This window comes from Galeopterus variegatus, unplaced genomic scaffold (assembly GCF_000696425.1).
Source record: "Galeopterus variegatus unplaced genomic scaffold, G_variegatus-3.0.2 Scaffold12315, whole genome shotgun sequence".
NCBI lineage: Eukaryota > Metazoa > Chordata > Mammalia > Dermoptera > Cynocephalidae > Galeopterus > Galeopterus variegatus.
Genome location: NW_007738426.1, coordinates 13597 through 26493, shown reverse-complemented (window position 1 = coordinate 26493; position 12897 = coordinate 13597). Strand labels below are relative to the sequence as shown.

Genomic DNA, 12897 nt, shown 5'->3' with positions numbered 1-12897 from the left:
CCCATGAGGCAGTGGTGTCAGACACCCCTGGCTCTCAATCTATATCCCCAAGGACTGTGGCCACTCCCTTCTCCCTGTTGTTGCTGCTTCTGTCAGACAGTCCTTCTCCTTCCCTCTTTCCTGCCTCCCCTTCACCAGCATCCAGCCTTCATATAGTGCCTTATACTTGTGCAGCGCTCTACAGCTTACAGACACTTTCCACACATTAACTTGTTTGACGTTCGTCTTGGTGGTGGAAGGAAGGCAGAGCAGATTTATATAATATAGTTTTATGGGTTAGTGGTGGACTTGGGAGGGAAGCACTGCTTTGGGCAATATTTGAACAAGTGACCTTGAAGGGTTGAGTATGTGAATTTGCAGGTTGAACAGCTTTTGGTGATGAGAAAGCCCAGGGTGTGTCCACAGGAGCTGGTGTCTGAGGAGGAGAGAAGGAAAAAGGCTTTGAACAGCCGAGGCCAAGGAATTGAGCAGCAGGGTGGTGGATGGGGGACAGTAAAGTCACTGAGAATGATGACAGGAACTGGGTGGAGGAGACTGGCAGCCAGTGGCTAACTCTCAGCAAGAGAATGAACCATCAGATTGATGGTTGTCAATGCTGAGGAGGGGAAAAGTGCAGCCCAGTGAGCCTTAGAGGAGTCAGTTTTTTAAGAGGCAGAGAGAGCAATGGTCTGGAAACGGTGATGGGGAGGGAAGGAGGGAGGGAGACCACAGACTCAAAGTCTATGCTGAGGTAAAAGGGCTGGGGGAGAATAAAAAGTCTCCATGTGAAAGGGCAGTCAGATCAGTTGAGACAGGCCGCAGGAGGGAAACTTCTGAGAAGAGGCTAGGATATGGGGGAAGTTTTCTGATCACTGACTGGGAATTCTAGGGAGCTTGATTCCAGGGTTGGGGAGGGAGGAATGGGGGAGATAGGCTGGGTCAGGTGAGGGAAGAGACTGTGGGAGGAAGTTCTGACTCCTTTCCTAGTGGTGACTCAAGTAAGCAGGAAAGTGAGAGTGGAGTTATTCTACCCTACTCTCTGCTGGCAGAGTTGAGATTTGGGCTTTCAGTGGAGTCCTAGATAAATGTTTACTGAAGACCAGATGGGAAATCTGATCCTGTGTTGAATTAAAAACTAAAATCACAAGGTGCTAAGAATAAATAACCCCTTACATTTGAAGAGTACTTTAGAACAGAGTAAGTTCTAAAGTATTTTATTGTACTTTATCACATATTTTCTTCATTTCCTTTTTACTGTAACCATGTGAGGTGGGCATTATCAATGGTAAACTTGGGAGTGACTTGCTGAAGGTCACATTCCTGCAAAGTGTGAAAGCTCTTTCCACTCTGTGCTGAATTCTAAGTGCACTGATGAGTGCAGTACTTTCTTCATTGCTTAGAAAAAAAAAAAAAAAAAAAAACCCCTAAGTTCATTTTTTTTGCATCTGACCCCTTTTTTTGCCTTTTTTTAAATTTCAAAAAATTAATTTTTTGAAATTTAAAAAAAGGCAAAAAAAGGGGTCAGATGCAAAAAAAATGAACTTAGGGGCTTTTTTTTTTTTTTTAAAAAAAAAAAAAAAAAAAAAAGACCCTAAGTTCATTCTTTTTGCATCTGACCACTCTTTGTGCCTCTTTTCAATATTCAGAGAATTAATCATTTCTCCTAAATTAGGTGTCTACAATTCACTTTTTCTCTTTACACGACTTTGTAGTCCTATAAAATGGAGGCAGTAATAGGTTGCAGGCTCTGTTCTGACAAACTCAGAAAAATGTAGGGCAGCGACATAGCCAAAGACAACTCCACTTACTCAACTGGGACTGGGTGTCAGCTGCTGTGGGCAGAGGCAGAATTAGGAATTCAGGGAAGGAACTGATCACCACCTTTAATCCCGCCTCTCCAACTCCTGGATGGGAGCTGGACTGCAGACAAAACTGGGTAATCTCGTCCAGAGTGGCTTCAAAGCCCCCTTTTAACTTTTGTTATTGATATCACCCACGCCATTCGAAGCTCTCTAGCCTCCGGAAACCTTTGGAGAGAAGGCTGCGGCTAGAAAAGGATGAAAGGTTTCTCGCTGGGCTTATAGGGCAAATCTTAGCGGCTTCTTCAGTTATAAAACCTGACAATAATATAGCGCGTGTTGGACTAAGTCACGCCCTCATGGTGACGTCACCAGACAACCCTATAGAATCATCGCCTCGTTACGTCTGCAGAAAGATCCATTTTTACTGTGGGGGAAATTAAGATTTGCTTTAGCACATGCATTATAATGCACAAATAAACAGGCAGTTTGAAAACGTCTTCAACATTACCACTTTGGCTGTTTTTTTTAGTAATGTTTGCAGGGTTGAATGGAGGGTAATGTGAGGTTCACCTTAGGAAATTTTAAGACGTCATCTCCCTTAGAGGGGAGTGGTTGCATCCAGTTGGTCCCGCGGTGTCAGTTAAGAAGGCGGGGCTGTGACGTAAGATTCTGGGCGGGGCTGGACTGTTCTAACTGAGTAGTGTAGGGGAGCCTCTCTAGGGAAGAAGGCTGCACTGAGAATAAACTTGTTTCTCCGTCTTTCGGTATTTGCTTAGGCGTGAATTAACATGTACAGAGCACATGTGCGGGCTGTCAGTCTTCTCCACAGCTGTGGAGAAGAGAGGGCTCAATCCCTCTTTGTGGCCGCTCCATCTAGTGGCCACGTCCATTTCGTGACGGGTGGCCCGATTTAAGGGGTGGGGAGAAGTGTCAGCTTTAGGAATCGCAAACCCTGGCGGCCCCATGGCTCCCCTGCGAAGCTCCCCGCGGCTGGTGCTGCTGTTCAGCGGGAAGAGGAAATCTGGGAAGGACTTTGTGACCGAGGCGCTGCAGACCAGGTGTCCGTGGGGCGGGGAAGGAGGAAGGGGAGCTCTCCGCATCACGTGACACGAGGGGCGTGTTTGGGTGTGATGGACTGTGCTTTGGGGTAAGGGTCCTACGGTTGCAGGTCAGGAGGAGCACTGGGCGGGAGAAGGTGGAGGATTGTCACTATCACGTAAAACTGCAGTCTACACACGTCTGCTTCAAAGAACCAGGTGACCACCTCTCCAAAGACCTGAAGCTGTAGGTCTCTCTCTCCAAGAGGCGTTAATAACAGTGACTACAAAGGCACTTCCTGTATAACATTCCTAATCCTCCTGACACAGATGAGGAAAACGAGGCGTAGATAAGGGATTTGTCTAAAACCACACCCCAGTGTGTCTAATTCCAAAGACAGGATCCTTGCCCAGCACAGCACCTAATAGTTGGGGTTTATTGAGCCTTTATTATGTGCCCGGCACTGTGTGTACATATTATCTAATTTACTCCTCATAACCTCTTTGTTAGTTATTGTGTGATATTATTTACATCTCCATTTCACAGATAAAGAAGCTGAGGCTCTGAAAGTTAAAAACAAACAAAAGACTTGCCAGGGTCACAAAGCAGGTGGCCAATCCAGGATTCAAGTTCAGCTTTGTCTTGCTCCACAGACTGGGTTCTTTTTGCTTTACTTCACGTCCTTTCCGAATAATAATAATACTTTTAGCTCAGTGTTTTCTTTTGAAGCAAGGTATTCTGTGTGGGAGCATTTTTGCTGGGACATGGCTAGAAGAGCAGAGGAGCAGGGAAAAAATGGAGTGGGACTCCTCTCCTCTTGAAGGCCTGTGTGATGGGGTACCAGGAGGCTGCTTTTGGGTACCACAGGGGTTCCAAGGGGTTGTGGGGGAGCCCAGGGCAGAAGTCACCACCTGAATCTTTCACCACCAAGTATCTCACCACCTTTTCTTAAGTTACATCTCTCCTTACCCCCAAACACAGAAGTCAAATAGTGGTCAGAAGCACAGGCTCTGGAATTAGGCTGCTGAGATTCAAATTCCTTATTAGTGTGTGGTCTCGTATCCACTCTGTGCCTTGGTTTTGTCATCTGTAAAATGGGGATGTTAATAGGGTGGTTGTAAGGATTAAATGAGACAGTGCATGTGAAGGGCTTAGGACAATTCTTAGCACCTAGGCTCAGGAACGAAATGTTGTCTGCTTTTATTTTACTGATATTGGCTTCAGTGCTTACAGTGTTTCTTTGTATGAGTCTGTCCTCCTTTCTCAACCTGTTTCCTCATCTGAAACATGGAAATATAAACTCTTACCTTACCATGTTGGCCAGGGCAGGAATCATGACTCTTATTCACATTTGTGTCACCTGGGTTAAATATAGTACCCACTAAATGTTTGGGTAAGTGAACTGAATAACTGAATGAAGGAATTATTTATGTTGTGGTGACCAAGTCATTTGAGACTGTGATACCCCTGGCTATGAGAGAAAGTAGTTCAGGGTTCAAGAAGTAACCTAATCTAGCCAGAATATCACCAGGTCTGGATGTTCACACTGTAATTATAATTTTATAGGCTTTGCCTGTTAGTTTCAGGATCTTTTATATTCATTTGACTTTCATAATAATCCTGTATGGGAGACAGAACAGAAACTGTTTTCTCCATTTTATAGTTGAGGAAATAGGATCAGGGCAGTTGAGGCCTGCCAGGTCACATAAATACCAGCAGTAGAAATGGGACTCCTCTTCCAGGGCCAGGAAGCTGCTGGAGGGTCTCAGTTCATGGGATTCTGGTTTCCCTGTCCCACAGACTTGGAGCTGATGTCTGTGCTGTCCTCCGGCTCTCTGGTCCACTCAAGAAGCAGTACGCTCAGGTAGGTAGTGGCTGTGTGGCATCTCGTAGGCTGAGAGGACCTGGCTCCTGGGCTTTGGAGCTATGGCTGCCACTTGAGTCACTGGCACAGTCCCTGTGACTGTTGCTGGCAGGGTGGTGGCCACCTCTTAGTATTTTGTGGGTGGGCCTTGTGGGGGCATTTTCAGCTTAAGCTTCTTTCCCAGGAGCCTCACTCACTCCAGGCTACCTCACCAGGGCATGTTCAAGAAAGTGTGTCTAGGAAAAGCTGTAGACACTTGAGGCGGCAGCTCTGATGCCATGTGATGAGTAAGGATCTGTACACGTCCCCTTACTAAAAAGATATGACACCTCACATCACCTTCCCCAAAGCTGGCCTGACAAAAGGCCTGGAATTCTGCCCTTAGAAATCCAGTCATGGGAGTTGTCAAGATATATTGTTAAATGAAAAAACAAACAGACAAAAAAAGATATAGAACAGTGTGTAGAGAATACTACATTTGTATAAAACTGAAAAGGAAATCTGGGAAGGACTTTGTAACCAAGAATTACTGCCCAGGAAAGATACGTAAGAGACTGCACCGTTGATTGCCTCTGGTGAGAGATTTTTCACTGTAAATGAATGGGTATCTTTTGGATTCTGAACCATGTTGATTAAAAAAATTAGGATTGTTAAAATAGGATTTAAAAAAAACAAATAGGAACTCTCAGAATCTAGACGTCAGAAAGGGAGACTGGAGGGTGAGATCAGCTTCCCACACAGCGAAGAGCCCGCTGGTCACCTACATTTTGGCCCTAGGTGCACCCTTCCAGGGACTTGTGCTCATGGCCACTCAGTCAGTTGGCCTGAATCTGGCCACTGGGGCCACCCAAAATGAATTTGTGCCCTCTTCTATACGACAGCCCTACCTCCATGGGAAACATTGTCCTGTTCCATTGGGTGTTCTCTCACCAGCTGAGCAGACCCATTCAGAGGGTGGCAGATGGAGGGATCCTGGGGATAACCAGGTTCAGTTATTTTCAAATTTTTTTTTTTTTAAAAGATGACCAGTAAGGGGATCTTAACCCTTGACTTAGTGTTGTCAGCACCATGCTCAGCCAGTGAGCCAACCGGCCATCTCTATATAGGATCCAAACCCATGGCCTTAGTGTTATCAGCACGGCACTCTCCCGAGTGAGCCACGAGCCGGCCCTGGTTTTCAAACTTTTTTAGCAGGAACCTTTCCTAAATGAAATTGGATGCAGGGGCCGGCCCATGGCTCACTTGGGAGAGAGTGTGGTGCTGATAACACCAAGGCCACGGGTTTGGATCCCTGTATAGGGATGGCCGGTTGCTCACTTGGGAGAGCGTGGTGCTGACAACACCAAATCAAGGGTTAAGATCCCTTTACTGGTCATCTTTTTTAAAAAAAAAAAAAGAAAGAAAGAAATTGAATGCAGAAGTTCCTTGTATCCAAGAGACAGACTGGGAGAGACTCTGATTGGGAGGGAGGGGGAGTAGGAAGAGGGCAAAATGGGAGGTACTCAGTCTTCCCAGTGGGGCTGGGCACTTTAGAAGTCCTACAGGGAGCAGTTTCAAAACCACTGATCTACTTCCAAAGTTCTCAGATCAGGCCCTGCTCTAGACCTATTGAGCCAGGCTGGGTGGGAGTGGGGGACAGGGTAGGAGGGTGAAGGGGAGGAAGGGGCAGGAGTTTGCTTTTTTTTTTTTTTTTTAAAGATGACCGGTAAGGGGATCTGAACCCGTGGCCTTGGTGTTGTCAGCACCACACTCTCCCGAGTGAGCCACGGGCCAGCCCAAGTTTGCCTTTTTTTTGCAGCTGGCCAGCGTGGGGATCCAAACCCTTGACCTTGGTGTTATATAACACCGTGCTCTAACCAATTGAGCTAAGTGTGCGTTTTTAAAACCTCGCTAGGAGACTCCGATAGGCCAGTCTGCCCTTGCTGTTTGGAAGTCCAGCACTACTCCATTCCCACTCCCATTAAAAAACAAAACCAAAATGAAATGTTAGTGCATTGATTTAAGTCACAATGGAAACTATGACTGACAAACAAATCATGGTGCTCCTGGAGGGAAACCAGATCATAGCAGGAGGTGGCTGCTGACCTCACCTCAGAAAAGAGGGAACAAGCGGGTGGGTGATCAGGAAACTGAGAGCCTGAGGGGAGAAGGTCTTGCTGCAGTGAGTTAGTAGGGGGGCCAGAACCTGAAGTGGGTGTTACTTTTCAGTTCCCTTCCTGTCCTGGGCCCTCTGGATGGACCCTCTGCTTATCAGTTTCCCAGGAGAAGGGGAGGCCAGGTCTGGAAGCAGCTCTCCAGGATGGTCAGAGTAATCCATTCTGCCTGAGGGCTCCTCTGGGTGTGGGAAGCCCTTGGAGTGACCGGAGCCAAATGGAGTAATGATGTTTCAGTAAAGGTGTCGGGAATTTGAGGATGGAAAGGGGACGTAGGGGAAAGGAGGGAGACACACAATCTCCCTGCAACTTGGGCTGGGGGCAAATGATGCCAAAATGGAGGACATGAAATACAGTTTTTTTTCAGATTTTCACTTTAGTTGAAGGCTAAGCCTGTGCCCAGGGAGTACAAACTAATTTGAGGATTAGTTTAAGCCAGAAATAATTGGGAAGGTAAAACGTGCAAAAGAGAAAACCATGTCACGTATTTCAAAGACGAATTGGAACAATTCTGGATTATTCCAAGACCTTTTTTCCATCTGCCAGTGACTAGGATATTTAGTTTCTAGGGCCCTTTCCCTTGCAGACCTTTGTCCTGGCTGAAAACTCATAAGTCCTTGCATTGGCCTTGGAAGAGGTGATGAGGACAGGGATGGCTATTCCTTGTGTTAGGAGAGACCAGGGAGGTTGAAAGGCTAGTGGAATAGACATAATGTGCTTTGGGCAGGAGCACGGCTTGAACTTCCAGAGACTCTTGGATGCCAGCACCTACAAGGAGGCCTATCGGAGGGACATGATCTGCTGGGGGGAGGAGAAGCGCCAGGCCGACCCAGGCTTCTTCTGCAGGAAGATTGTGGAGGGCGTGTCCCAGCCCATCTGGGTAAGAGGGCCCCATGGCAACGTGAAGAAAACCGGTTTCCCCAGCCCTCCGCTGTGTCCGTGTCTCTGTGTCTTCACTGCCATCACTCTAGTCCAAGCCTCACCATCTCTCACCCAGATAATTGCAGTAGCTCCACCCTGGTCCTCGGCTTCAGCTCTTGCCTTCTGTGATTCATTCACTACACAACAGCCGGAAAGGCCTTTTAAAAACATAAACCAAGTCATGTCAGTCTTTCTGTTTAAAACACTTTGGTGGCTTCCCATTGTTCTTATGAACAAAATCCTAGTCCTTAACGTATACTTCTGGGCGTCGTATGATCCACCTCCTGCTCCCCTGTTAGCCTCCTTACTCCTTCAGCTGCAGCTACAGTGGCCTCTCTCTTTCTCAAATGAATCTAGCTCCTTCTGGAATCAGGGCATGGGCACATGTTCTTCCACCTGCTGGACTGCCCTTTCTTTCTCTCTTCATCTGGTTAGCTCCTGCTCAGTTTACATATCACCTCCACAGGGAAGCCTTCCCATATATCCAAGTCCTAACTGGTGCTCCCTGACAGATGCTCCCATAACACCCTACCCCTTTCCTTCCTCATTCATTCTGGCAGTAAATATTGAGTATCTAATGATGCCTGGCATGGTTCCAGGTTCTGGGGATACATTGGTACAAAAATGTGATGAAGTCCCTGCCCCCAAGGAGCTTATGTTATAGCTGGGGGTGGGAAAGTAGGTACAAAATAAATATAGATTGTGTCAGGTGGAGAGAAATACTGAGGAGCAAAATAAAGCAAATCTAGGCTATAAGGAGGCTGGGGAGGGGCTCCTGTTTTATGAAGGGTGTCAGGGAAGGCCTCACTGTTACAATAACATCTGAGCGGGACCTGAAGGAAATAAGGGAGTGAGCTGAACAGATATTTGGGGAAGTAACCTCCCAGAAAGAGGGAGCAGGGAGTGCAAAGGCCCAGAGTAGGGCATGTGCCTGCTGTGTTTGAAGAAGAGCTGGGGCCAGAATGGGTGAGGGTGAGTGGTAGGAGGTAAGATCAGATCGGGCAGGCCCTTTGGAAGGGCCTGGATGTTAATCTGAGTGAGATGGGGCGTTATTGCAGGGTTTGGAGCAGAGGAGAGATACGATCTGATTTAAGATTTAAAAGGCTCACCCTGGTTGCTGGGAAGACAGGAGCAGAAGTGGAGAGGCCAGGTAGAGGATCTGTCTGTGACACGGGCACAGTGACTGTGGCTGGGCTCAGAGTGGTGGTAGAGTGGAGAGTGCACATATTTTGAAGATGGAGCCAATAGGATTTGCTAATGGGTTGGTTGGCGATGGAGTGTGAGGATACAGGATTGTACCAAGGATTTTGTTCTGAGTAGCTGGACAAATTGAGTTATCATTTTCTGAGACAAGGAAGGTGTGGGAGGAACAAGATTGGAGAGAAATCAAGAGTTGAGTTTTGGCTGTGTTGAGGTTGGGATGCTTGTCAATATGCTCTGTGATCACACTGTTATTTGGGAAGCTGCTTGTTTAGTGTTTGTGTCTCCCACTAGACCATTCGCTCCTAGAGGGCAGGCACAAGTGGTTTTGCTCACCACTCTATCCTCAGCACCGAGCACAGTGCCTGGCACAAAGTAGGTGCTTGCTGTAATACTTGTTTAGGGCTGGCTGGATAGCTCAGTTAGTAAGAGAGCAGTGTTATAACACTAAGGTCAAGGGTTTGGATCCCCATACCGGCCAGCCACCAAAAAAAAAAAAAAATAGACCCCCCAAAAAACTTGTTTAATGATTGAGTGAATGAACATGTCAGCAGCGCCACCTGCCACGTAATCAGCACTCATAGCATGTGTTCAATGAATGTAAAAAGAGGACATGCTGCTGACATGTTCACAATGATGGGGGTAGAGCCGCACCACTGCTCTGGGTTCTATAGTCTCCCACTTCCCCTCACCTCCAGCACCCTCTCCTATTGATCACCTATCTGTTTCCCTATCCTGCAGCTGGTAAGTGACACACGGAGGGTATCTGACATCCAGTGGTTTCAGGAGACCTACGGGGCCTCGACACAGACGGTCCGCGTGGTAGCTTTGGAGCAGACCCGACAGCAGCGTGGCTGGGTGTTCACACCAGGTGAGCTGCTCATGACTTTGATCCCCAAGGCTCAGCACTCAGGTCAGCCACCCCATGTGCAGGGCATAGGCTACCCACCCTCTGCTCTAGGTCTCCTGCTCTCTCCCTGGCAGGCCTGTGGGGAATGAGTGAGGGATTATAAAGGAGAGTCTGAGGCTGGGGGCTCAGGAGTGCCAGGTCTCCAGATTAGGGAGTGGTTTGGCAGAGGTTGTCCTTGGGGGTGAAGGTTCTCCTGTGACCTTGGCCTGGTCTCCTTATCTGGGCTGTCTTCTCAAGGCCCGTGGCGTCTCTGGAGGTCTGATTGGGACCCATCCCATGGTTCTTCACCTTTGCTTTCCAGCCTGGTGGGGGGCTAACTGTGGGCAGAGGGCACAAGCTTGAAAACCTCACTCCTGTTTGATTAATACAGTAGTGGGAGCCAGAGAGGAGCTCCCCTAGAAGCTTCAGTGGTACAAACCTTTGTAACAGGACCTGCTCTGTGGGCAGTTCAGAGGCACAACTCAGGCCTTTTTCCCACCCTAGGTCACTGTGCCTTGGAGAAGTTCAGGTCCAGTGGGTATGACCACTACTGACAGCTGCTCATCTCCTGGGCACTCACACAGGCCTGGCCTGTGCCACACACTTTGTACACATCTCACTTTATCATCACAGCAAATCCACCAGGTGGAAACTTATTGCCATACCCATGGTCCGATGAGGGCAGCAGCCCAAAAAGTTTAAATCTCTTTCCAAGGTCACAAAGAGTGAGGGAAGGAGCTAGACTCTCAGCCCTCTGCTTCTATCCCTGGCTCACACTGCCTCCCAAGGGGATTCAATCAGACAGATTTAGGGATAAAAGTGGACTCAACCACCTTGACCTAAAATGAAAATGCAATGCCCCTTTGGGTTGTCTGTGGTGTTAGATGACCAAATCCGCCCTCTGTAGGTAGTGGCAAGTGAAGAGTCAAGTTAGCAGGGACCATCTGGGGGCTCAGGTGGCTGTGGCTGCTAAGCTTGCCATCACAGTGTTTCGGGGGGAGGGGGGAAGTACCTTCTGGATTGGGTAGAGCTTGGCTCTGGGGTAGCAGAGGAGAAGTCAGGATAGGGCCCACTCCATCTGGGGCCTGCAGACCTTGGTGCCTGGTGTTTGTCTGGGGGGCTGGGGCCTGACCTTGCCATGCCTCCTCTACAGGGGTGGATGATGGTGAGTCAGAGTGTGGCCTGGACAACTTTGGAAGCTTTGACTGGGTCATCGAGAACCACGGAGATGAGCAGCACCTGGAGGAGCAGTTGGAGAACCTGATAGAATTTATCCACTCCAGACTTTAGTCGTCAGGTTGAGGAGTGAGCCGGAGGCTGTCTGGGTCAGGGTAGGGCTGACTCTGCAGAATGTGCGGTTCCTGATCCTGGCCAAGGTGGGGGAGCAGACAGGGAGCCTGGATCCAGATTTCTGAGGGGGCTGGTTGATGTTGGGCAAGTCGGGAAGCCTCTGGGGACCTCATTTTCTCCATGCAGAGGACACCCCTACCTTTTCAGGAGGAGAAAGGCAGGGCAAAGGAGGGTGAATTGGCTGTGCTTGCAGCAGAAACATCACTCTCCCATGGGTGCCAGGCCTGTCGCCTGTGGTGGCCTTGCTTTCCTGTCTGGATGCTCTCATCTCCTTGTCCTGGGCAAGAACCTGGCTCCCCAGTGTGGATACTAATAAACCTCCTTGGAGCACACACTCAAAGCTGGGTCTCTCTCATTTCCCTGACACCAGTTCAGCCTATGTGGTGCTCAGACGGGCCTGGGGTGTCCTGGTGGCTGTGGGCCCCTGCTCCGCCTACCACTGGGCTGGTTGTATCCTGCAGAGGTTGACATATGCCTGCATCTCACAGGCAACAGGCCTGATTACATTGGCAGTGGGCTTGGGGCCTGAGGGTCTTGCCCTCTGGATGGCCCTAAGAAAGACTCAACAATCCACAGAAAGTGCCACCAGCAAGTGTCCCTTTTATTTATATAGCCTTTTACAATTTCCAAATTTCTTCTAGGTTTTTCACAGCTACCTCATGAAATGGGCAAGGAGAGTATTTTCATCTGCATTTAGCAGATGCAGAGAACTCAGAGAAGCAGAACAATTTGCCCGGGGTTAGAGGGTTAGTAAGTGTCATTGCTCAGAGTTGAGCATGATCCATTTGACTCCTGACCAGGGCCCCTTCTGCCACATTCCTATGGACCATGGGACAAAGTCCCATGGTTCCTTGCTATCCTCAGGCCAAGCCTGAGCACCCCAACTCTGGTCCTGGCTATGTTCTCCTTCCACAAATTCTGTCAATTTTCACAAATAAGGGGACAACCAAAGAAATTACAGTTTTTTGTTTTTTTTTTTTTTTTAAAGATGACCGGTAGGGGGATCTTAACCCTTGACTTGGTGTTGTCAGCACCACGCTCAGCCAGTGAGCGAACCGGCCATCCCTATATGGGATCCGAACCCGTGGCCTTGGTGTTATCAGCACCGCACTCTCCCGAGTGAGCCACAGGCCGGCCCCCAAAGAAATTACAGTTTTTTGTTTTTTTTTTTTTTTAAAGATGACCGGTAGGGGGATCTTAACCCTTGACTTGGTGTTGTCAGCACCACGCTCAGCCAGTGAGCGAACCGGCCATCCCTATATGGGATCCGAACCCGTGGCCTTGGTGTTATCAGCACCGCACTCTCCCGAGTGAGCCACAGGCCGGCCCCCAAAGAAATTACAGTTTTTTGTTTTTTTTTTTTTTTAAAGATGACCGGTAGGGGGATCTTAACCCTTGACTTGGTGTTGTCAGCACCACGCTCAGCCAGTGAGCGAACCGGCCATCCCTATATGGGATCCGAACCCGTGGCCTTGGTGTTATCAGCACCGCACTCTCCCGAGTGAGCCACAGGCCGGCCCCCAAAGAAATTACAGTTTCAACGTCATCCAAACTGAACTTTGCACATTTCTGCTGAAATCTCCTCATCCTCTCCTGCTACCACCTTGCTGGGTGCCAGGCACTGGGGACACAAAGAACAGGCCCATTGCTCAAAGGGCTGTCAGTCTAGAGGAGAGACAGAGGTGTACCCCAAAGTTCCAG

General features: G+C 48.6%; 1 protein-coding gene across 2 annotated transcripts; it reads left to right on the top strand.

Moving 5' to 3' along the window:
* Nucleotides 1–2695: 2695 nt before the first annotated feature.
* On the top strand, nt 2696–11536 carry LOC103611053 (phosphomevalonate kinase). 2 transcript variants are annotated; one of them, XM_008595087.1, is made up of 5 exons: nt 2696–2839; nt 4620–4683; nt 7564–7716; nt 9699–9828; nt 11000–11536. In XM_008595087.1, the coding sequence occupies exons 1-5, from the start codon at nt 2745–2747 to the stop codon at nt 11134–11136; spliced, it is 579 nt and encodes a 192-aa protein (XP_008593309.1). In that variant the 5' UTR covers nt 2696–2744; the 3' UTR covers nt 11137–11536. The 2 variants fall into 2 exon arrangements, with proteins under 2 accessions (XP_008593309.1, XP_008593310.1); XM_008595088.1 differs by lacking the exon at nt 2696–2839 and adding an exon at nt 2912–2928.
* Nucleotides 11537–12897: the final 1361 nt, after the last annotated feature.